At 31.2% G+C, this 10,057-nt stretch overlaps 1 protein-coding gene across 1 annotated transcript; it reads right to left on the minus strand.

The window, feature by feature from the left end:
• Window positions 1–533: 533 nt before the first annotated feature.
• On the minus strand, window positions 534–8,853 carry LOC139484146 (CD209 antigen-like). The gene is made up of 6 exons (XM_071267875.1): window positions 8,815–8,853; window positions 8,468–8,471; window positions 6,226–6,397; window positions 4,569–4,699; window positions 3,085–3,201; window positions 534–782 (listed from the first exon to the last, which is right to left on the minus strand). The coding sequence occupies exons 1-6, from the start codon at window positions 8,851–8,853 to the stop codon at window positions 625–627; spliced, it is 621 nt and encodes a 206-aa protein (XP_071123976.1). The 3' UTR covers window positions 534–624.
• Window positions 8,854–10,057: the final 1,204 nt, after the last annotated feature.

The raw sequence follows: 10,057 nt of genomic DNA on the forward strand, positions 1-10,057 counted from the left end.
AATAATTTGTATATATGTGAACGTATAGTATTGTTGTGTTTGAATTATCCTGCTTTCTCAAGACAAGTATCTGAAAGGTTACTCAAAGGATGTATAAAGGTAAAATTAAAAAAATCAAGAATTTACAAAAGTTGTTGCTTTTAGTCGGGAGAACATTAGTTAAAGAACAAAATAAGCTAATAATATTCATAGGTTATTGAGCTCTTTTTCGAGATACTTTATTATTTTCAAATGGCGGAAAAGGACTCTGACTTTTACCTTATATTTGCATTGATGTTACTTGGGTCTCAAATCATAGTGGAAAAAATTTAGATTCTGCATAACTTTTAATAAGTTACCTTTTATAAGCTATTAATTCTTATATGAAAAGAAAAAGGGTGATATGGGGCAAAATATTTTACCCTGTATTGAAGGCAAAACAACCAAGGAGTCTGAACATGTGACGCAAACTCCTAAACCTCACCATAGTACATCCTTAAAGTCGTTATAATGGTTCGTTTGAATGTGTATATTAAAAATATGTAATCAATATAACATACAAGTATTTACGAGTAGTCTTGTGAGTCTGGTTTCGAGTAATCTTGCGGTATTGGTAAAGCTGCATTTGTAACTTCCTTGATCAGATCATTTCACATAATATAATACTAGACTAGGCAAATTCAAACTATTTGCATACTCAGACACTATTACACTTGTATCATTGACAGATCTGGTCCATTTAGTCTGTAGGTCACTGACGCCGCAAGTAAGATTAACACTTTCACCCTCGTTGACTATCATATCTGTAAAAGAATACCAATTTATGATAGTACTCTTAAATAATGTTGATATAATAGCCATGGTACAAATGTTGTTACCCAGAAAAAAGTCGTATTTTGCAGATATTGATACTTTATTTATATGTGTTTGCATTTTAAAATTTTAAAACCATAAGGTAAGCAATTTAGTTTCCTTGGATTTAAATGACTTTACAGTGACTTGACTGTTAGTGTTGCTCTCCACCAATTGCAACTCATTCAAAATTTTGACCAAATTGCAATTTGTTTTATAAAATCAAATTGTTCAACTGGTCATAAATTTTAACCAATTGCTGTAGAAAACCACAGCCAAGTCATGAAAGTGCAAGGTGATAAAATAAAACATACTTACAATCCTATAAGAATTTAACTCCACTTTAATGATGTTGTGACAAAATTAGTTTATCAGTTTGTATAGTTATATTATATTCATTTCCATGCTGAAGGGGAACTGTTTATTTTGAATTGCTATTAAATTGTCCAAACTAAGTTTTCATATAGTTTTTCTTTCTAAAAGTATTCTATATTTATAAGAATCAGACATTATGTGAATTAAAAAATTTCATATTCAGTAAAATATGTTTAAAAGTGCAATATATGTTCAAAAAGTCTTTATTCAAAAGAATAATATTTTAGGTTATCTCTCCTGAAAACTTATCAATAGCATATCGTTATTTCACACATATTTTACTGAATATATGATGTTTTATTTCAAATGATATCTGATTCTTATAAATATAGAATACTTTTAGAAAGAAAAACTATATGAAAGCTTCGAAAATTCGTTTGGACAATTTTATAGAAGTTCAAAATAAACAGTTCCTCTTCAGCATTGAAATGACTATAATATAACTATACAAACTGATAAACAAATTTTGTCGCAACATCATTAAAGTGGAGTTAAAGTCTTATAGGATTGTAAATATATTTTATTTTATCACCTTGCACTTTCACATTTTGACTGAACAATTTGTTCAATATTCTGACCAGTTGAACAATTTGGTTTAATAAAACATATTGCAATTGGGTCAAAATTTTGAATGAGTTGCAATTGGTGGAGAGCAACACTAACAGTCAACTCACTGTAATTGCTTTAAATATCATTAAGAATTGAATGCTTCTTGTTGTAAATTCATTGGGGTGTAAAAGCGTTGATCGAAGTACATTTTGTACGAAGCGTGGAAGCGCTTCATTCTAAAAAAGTAAGCACGGTCAACGCTTTCACAAAAATTACTAAAAGAAGCATTCAATACTTATAATTACATTTTTTCGCTATTATCAACAAAACACGATAACCATCAAGTTTCTTTTGTATTTACTTGTGGAAATATGTGCCATCATGTATATTTCAATTCATGCAATTCATTTTGAAATGAAAAATGACGCGTGATTGCTGTTAGCCAATCAAAATAACGTAAAATAATGAAACATACATCATATGAATATAAACCACCTGAAGTCACGCCTCCTAAATGTCATTATGGGAGAGTTCTACAGCAGAGATATTAATTTCTGTATACCTTGCCCTGATTAGCGAAATATGTCCACCAATAATTGTTCAATTCACTTCACTGTTGTCAATTCAGGAGATTTCGATATAATCTTACATGTATATAGTATACATTACAAATATTCAAATCAAATGAATTCTAACTTGTTGTAGAAATCGATGTTTTTAATAAATAAAAAAAGGAGATATTGTATGATTGTCAATACGACAATTATGTATCGAGTCAATTTAAATGAGCAAAACCATTTTTTTTTTAAGTCAGCTCAAAATGCCAAACATGACAAAATGGGAAACAGTTTAAACGAATACCCTTGCCTGACGTATAACAAAACAATAAACGAAACACAAGTATGACAGACCAACCCATTGGCAACCACGGGATTACATGCTGCTGATTTGCATGGGACCGGCAATTACAAAATGTGAAGGAGTAAAACAAGTTTGTGAGCACTCAGTGCACACTAAAATTAGACAGTGTGGTACAGCACATCATGCTTTGATTTAAAACACATATCTATCCTGACTTTTAATGATTTTAAATTGTATTCAATAAGTATTTATAGATCAGGTTTTATTTTAAAGATTTCGTGTATTAATGACTTATCAAGGCGTTTTGATTCGAGTGAATCTTAGTCTGAGTCTTGTGTAGAATAAGCGCGCGTCTTGCGTACTGAATAAATAACACTGGTATCTTTGATGAGTTTGTATCTTGCGATTATTTCTATTCATTTGGACTAAACAATATAAAAGCTTTAATTATAATTGTATGGATAATACCTTTTAGCTGACAAGCTGCACTGAACACATGATTAGTATGACACGTAACATCATGCCATTTTTCAGTTTTCCTCGGACTAACTACACAATTCTCGTGAGGGAAATATTGTGGTTCACCTACAAAAAAAACATGACATGTATACACCATAGATTCAACACTAGATGGAACAGTAAAATAGTCACTAGTTTCCCACATGATACACAACTTTTGTCGTAGTGGTCTGTTATCATTGATACTACCAGCATATACAAGAGATTTTGTTTGCGGTCTCTTAGAATATGGGATACCTGATATCTCTCACATGTTTTTTTAAGAAGATAAATCATATTAGAGGAACATAATATGACTTTTTTCAAATCTCACAACGGTATCAGCCAAAGACAACAATATTGTCCCTAGAGGTCTGCTCTAAGGATACACAGTGCGTCTTCTTCTTAAGAGTTGAAAATATCAAAATTTTACCTGGGTTGAAAACAGTTATGTTTGCTTATTTAATTTGTTGATATTAACATGTGGCATAAGTTTATATATTGATGATCATCATAGCAGTGTGCACCTATCCTATATACTTTATAATTTTTGAGATAATAAGCAAAAACACAACAAACAGTCAAAAATCGTTATTCGGTGGCAATCACTTATTAAACATGTTAAACAGTCATCCAATGGTTCAATATTTAAGTGTTGTTGTATTGATAATCATTTTTAGATGTCCAAAGTTTCTACCTATCTTTTACATATTGCAATTTAACGAAAATTGGCCGAAACCGAAATATTAGTCAAAGGCATCAATTAAGGGCAAAAACTCCTCAATGGGATAATCCAATAAGTCTACTCAAATTCGGGGTTTTGTAAATACGTGTTTTTTTTTCATTTGATATAAGAAGAAGATTATAAATTGGTAAAAAATACAAATTCTCTATCATTTAAATACAAAGAAAAAGTTTCAAAGATTTTCATCAAGGAAAAAATGTAAAAGAAAATTATGAGGACATCAAAAACCATAAGTAGGCCAAACAACAGGCAATATGATGGTCAAAAAAGGAAAAACAATCAAGCAACAACCCACAAACACCATAGCAGGGAAAGAAAATCAGCACAAACACCATTATAATTATACAGATGGTGAGCTCATAACTTCGAGGTTTTCTTGACAGATAATTAAGTTGTAGCTGGATAATTTACACCATGTTTATGCCAATTCAACTTAGATTATTTTAATAGAAAACTTTCATTTCACTGTTTTCATGGGTTACATATATCTGTTATATTACTCTAGATGATCCGATTCATATGAAAGTTGCTGTTTTTGTTAGGCTAAACAGTACCTTAGTGTTAACTTTATCAAGGTATAATTTACCTTATTTGAGATGTGTTTTCAAAACCTCTTATCGATAGCAATCTTGGTGAAATTGGTAAGTTAAACTGTTCTGGTGAAATCTAAACTCTTTTGAATTGTATTTTAGTCATCGAACTTACTTACCTGGATTCCAGGCCATATTTGCAGAATCTAGTTGTGTGCCATCATTCCAAATCCATATTCTTTCAGATGCATTAACGTTAACAAGGTTAAGTCCAATCCAAATTCCATCATCTACATTAGTACTGTTTAGCCTTTTAATTGTATCAATTGTATGTATTAATGTAAGACACTTTCTCATAATATATGTTTCAAACTTCATGCATATGTATCGAAACCAGAAAAATTCAAATGACCAGTTTTCATTTCTTAGACCTTTTCATCGCCAACAGTTCAAATATTTGCTTTATAAAATTGGAAGATACATGTATGGTATGACTGCCAACGCGACAACTACTCGTCAATTGACAATGATTTGCCTGCCAGTTTTTTCTTTTTATCGCTGAGTTAGACACATTAGATAAGTTAATAATATATATAACTGACTTAAATAATCTAATCTGTGACAATTTTACTATAGCTTTCTATTTATATATTTATTTGTTCTTCATAAAAATAGTAAACTAGGTCGCATTTATCATGTGTTTATGTATAAAAGTATCTCAATTGTGTCGTTGAATGTCAAATTTGAATTTATTTATTTTCATCGCATATGAAGGTTATCGATATGGTATATGGTTGCAATCCATACTACGGCAAAACCCATACATCCGCTCAATATTAGTTCTAGAAGCAAATTTTCATCTTAAATTTCAATTCTGTGATATAACATTTGTTTATTACAATACGATCTCTGATAGATATACTAAACGACAATTACTCTACATTTATTACGTCCGAAGAGCTTCCCTGTATATACATATGTAGGAACGCTCAAACACAATCTTGAAAAGCCAAGGATGATAAAATACCGGCAATTGTAGGATCTATATGACACAAATAAAATAAGAAGTATAGACAAATTCGGCGACGGTCAACTTTCATGACTTTGCCTTAGAAAGTTTGAACAACTGATGCCATTAAATATCGGTGTCACGTTCACATAAATCAATCTAATTACTCTCTAAATCTCATCTCTTTGATCATTTAACTAGCTTACATATGTTGATAATTTCACGACAGTTATCATTTGTTGAAAAAACCTTCCTTTATGCGCATAGTCTAACGTGGCAATGTTTAATTTTCTGCATATTCACGGATCAATGCTTTCTTTTAAAAGCGGCCTCGGTGTTGAAATCATTTTTTTGTTTGTTGGTTGAAATGTTGTGCTAAAATACTAATAGAAACCAATTTACTGCACTAGAACTATTGTTTCTGGGTGTTTGTGTTTTGTCCCAAGTCATAACCCTGATATTCAGTCGTTCTTTGTTGTTCGTAAAAACAAATTCTATATGCATAAATCAGGAAGTGGGATTTCTCTTTTTATATGCTTTTAATGTTGTTACACCGATGCCTTTAAAAGCTTACTATACGGAAAGGGTTTTACTACGTTTTTACTACGTGTTGAATACCATTGACATGCTACACTACCTGACAGTTGTTTACATCCTTGTACGTTGTCTCTGGTACATGTAGATATTAATGTCAATGTCAATTTAAATAAAGCACTCACAAATGTATTAGTCGGATGCTATTTTGAAAAAGGCTTGGTTTTTTGAAAATGTAATTGTAATATAATTCACAGCAAAACATATTTTGTAAATATGACATAATTACTTACTGTCGAAGCAGCGTTTTCATAATATTCTGTTCTTCGACTGTTTTTGGCATAATTATCTCAGCATTTTCATCATTACAGTATTTTGTTGAATTTGAAAAGTCAAAATATTGGTGAGACATTTTATAACATTTAAATCTATAAGACTCCCAACCAGTAGGGCAGGTCAGTTTACCTATAAAATCATACAAATTATTTAAACACATATATGTTTTGTTATCGTACAGATTAATGTTTCATATTGTTATTAGATACTCTTAATTAGTTGTGTGTATTCTATTTTAGATCATTTTCATGTAACCATAAGTCTGATCTTGTATTAAAAAGCATTTATTAAGGAAAAACTACTTATACGCAAATAGAAATTTCCAATAAAATGACATATGTACCAAAATCGACCTACGCACTTAACGGGACCGGTTATTCCTAACCTATTCATTTTATTGAATGTGTTACTCAAGTTTTAATTGTTAGTATTCCTAAACTATTAAACCCATCTATATAATTGTTTCTAAGATGATGAAAAACGAAAGAAATCATGATTTTTAAATATCACGTGATTATTGAGATTCCGCCTAAACTTTACTGTCATAAGACCACGTATATATACGTATCTTTACCTACCATACGATACATTTCAGTTGTCTTTCATGGTTTTGACCATGACTTGGTTTTTCCGATATATTTGGCAAAATTTGATGAACCTTTTATTATTTGATATGTTAATGCCTTTGTTTGTCGTTATCAGATTGGAATCCTTTCTTCTTTTAGTTTTTTTTTTTATGTTTTATAATATCTAATTTCCGTGGGTATTTTGTATTAGATAGATTTGTTTTCAGAATTTCAGGAAAATGGAACTCAAAATATTAATCAGATTGTGTCTCTAATAAAATTGATAACTGGGATAGCATCATACTTTATTAAGCATCATTTCAAACATTTTCTTCTTTAACAGCCAATCTCCTTTATGTACAATCTCCTATTTTTTTCAACAGGGAAAACGTACGGCAACGGGATGTGTATATTTTGAAAAATAATTAATACAGGTCTTGTACTTCTTCAAATTTTAATAGTTGCCATACACTTTTCTTTCAAATGAAAGTCAACGAACATTAACAAATAATAATATTGTAATTGATAATAATGTATGTAAATAAATGTGTACAGCAATTCATTATATAGATTTTAATTTGGAAGGCGTACTTGATTAGCAATTGATGACTAATAATCGGCATATCAACATTGACCACTGTGGATAGTAAACTATCAAGTTATAGTTCATAGTAATTGGCTAAAAACATCCTTTTCCCATATATCTCTGATTAAAAAGGGAAGAGTATGCCAATTTGCATACTTTTTACATTTTTGAGACAACTATAATGACACTTCAGTCTTAACGGGAATTTTCTTTTACTCTTAATATCCAATTAGAAGTGGATTCTAAAACACCTCAAATATATTGATTGAGTAAGTGAAAACTTTTAGTTTCAATTTTTGTCTCGCTTTGGAGGTATACATATATATATGTGGTGGTCGTGTGGTCTAGCGGGACGGCTGCAGTGCAGGCGTTTTGGTGTCACGATATCACAGTAGCATGGGTTCGAATCCCGGCGAGGGAAGAACCAAAAATTTGCGAAAGCAAATTTACAGATCTAACATTGTTGGGTTGATGTTTAGACGAGTTGTATATACATTATGTACACAGCCATGTATCACCATCATTGATGGCGATCCGATGGATACATCTGTTGTAGGGTTGTCACTGACTCAGACGTACTTATGAATATAATTATTTTCTGTGACTGTATCTTACATTAATTTGTAGGATCCTTTACTATAGATAATTTAGCTGATCTGTAACAATAACATCTTCATGCCTTATATATCATGTACTGTAGTACGCCGCTAGATTAAAACTGACGTGGAATGGTAACACATGGCCAGCGAAAGCTCTTTTTTTGAGAGCCCAGGTGGTCGTGTGGTCTAGCGGGACGGCTGCAGTGCAGGCGATTTGGTGTCACGATATCACAGTAGCATGGGTTCGAATCCTGGCGAGGGAAGAACCAAAAATTTGCGAAAGCAAATTTACAGATCTAACATTGTTGGGTTGATGTTTAGACGAGTTATATATATATATATATATATATATATATATATATATATATATATATATATATATATATATATATATAAAGTGACACCTCGTCAACAGATCCATGGACAGGATCACCAGTGAAGGTTATACTCGACTGAAATACATCATGTTATATTCAGAATTATGTATGAGAAGATTGACTGGTAGCAGGCTAGTCTCGATTACTGATTATTTTGTTGGACCCTCTGATCGAATGACTTTAAAACTGGATTTTTCGTCCACGAAGCATGATGTATTCACGAATAAGAGCAGGTATTGGTTTACTCGTACAAAGACAAGTGTGTCTTTATAACGGTTACGCTCTCTTGTTTCCTAGCATATGAAAATGCGACTCTAAGTGTTGAGCATATACAAAAATGTGTATTCTATACGTTTATAAGTATTATTTCATCATCTTTATTATATATGTAATATTTGTCGCTGGAAATAAGACATACCTGAGTATCATCATCATCATCATCATACGTACCATACATTGAGGCTAAATCTCAGGCGTAAGTACATGTATTAATTACAGCTTGAGGCTTCTTCGTCGTAAGTATTATAACTTGAGGCTGAATTTTTATCTGATATTTTAGGCAATTTATATCGAGAACTTATTTTACGCATCATCTCTGATCTCTATGTTACATAGTTTTTATAATGTCCAGGTTAACGTCAATAGAAGTATGTTTATCAAATGATCATGTCATAATTAAAACAGTTATTATAGGGATTGAGTCGTGAAACTGAAACGGAGTATAAAAAACTGCAATGTCTAGTGTTTTAAAATACATTCCATGTACCGATCGGATAGTATCCACAGCTGATGAACACTATCTTAAAACCAACTACAACTAATAAATAGAGAATAAATATCCAGTTTATAATATGGATCAATTATGTCGTACTGTAACATCACTGTCCATGTATGGATTTCCCTGTCCAAAGTCAGACGCCTGTAATTCAGTTGTTCTTGTTTATTGTTGTGTTTTCGTTCATTTTTTAACATTGATTTGGCCGTTAGTTTTCTCGTTTTAGATGTTTTACATTTTGTCCTTTTGTTACCTCTTAAAGCTGACTATACTAACATTGTTGAAAGTCGTACAGTTGCCTATAAATGTAAATATTTTTGAGTCGTTTGGTCTCTTGTCAAGAGTTGTCTAATTGACAATCATACTACAACATGGCTTGTTTTTGTATATATCACAAACTAAGTATAAAAAATTCATAGATAGTCTAGAAAAGCAAGACCTTTAGTCATGTCAAAAGCACAGAGTGTTTGTATAAGTGGTCATAACTGTATATCAGATAATATGTAGTATCTATAAAATGTAATGATTCTTATCGTCAAAAGATGATGATTTGTTTTTTGGAATGTAAAAATAGATAAATGTATATATTAGTATTAAAATAAAAACATCATAATAGTTATCAAAGGTACCAGGATTATAATTTAGTACGCCAGACGCGCGTATACAAGACATAAACAAGAATACGTATCCATTAATTACACTGCAGTATCACAGTTCTGTGTTAAGTAAGCTATTAAATCAAGGGACAAATCCAAATCAGTATGTAGTCTTCCACTTTTAAATCTCAATATCCAGACATTGTTGTTTTTAAAAGTCAAAGTCAAACGACAAGAATTTTTGTTTTCTTGCAAATACAATTTGAGATTATGGCCGGTACCAAGATATT

The sequence above is a fragment of the Mytilus edulis genome, chromosome 8, assembly GCF_963676685.1.
Source record: "Mytilus edulis chromosome 8, xbMytEdul2.2, whole genome shotgun sequence".
NCBI lineage: Eukaryota > Metazoa > Mollusca > Bivalvia > Mytilida > Mytilidae > Mytilus > Mytilus edulis.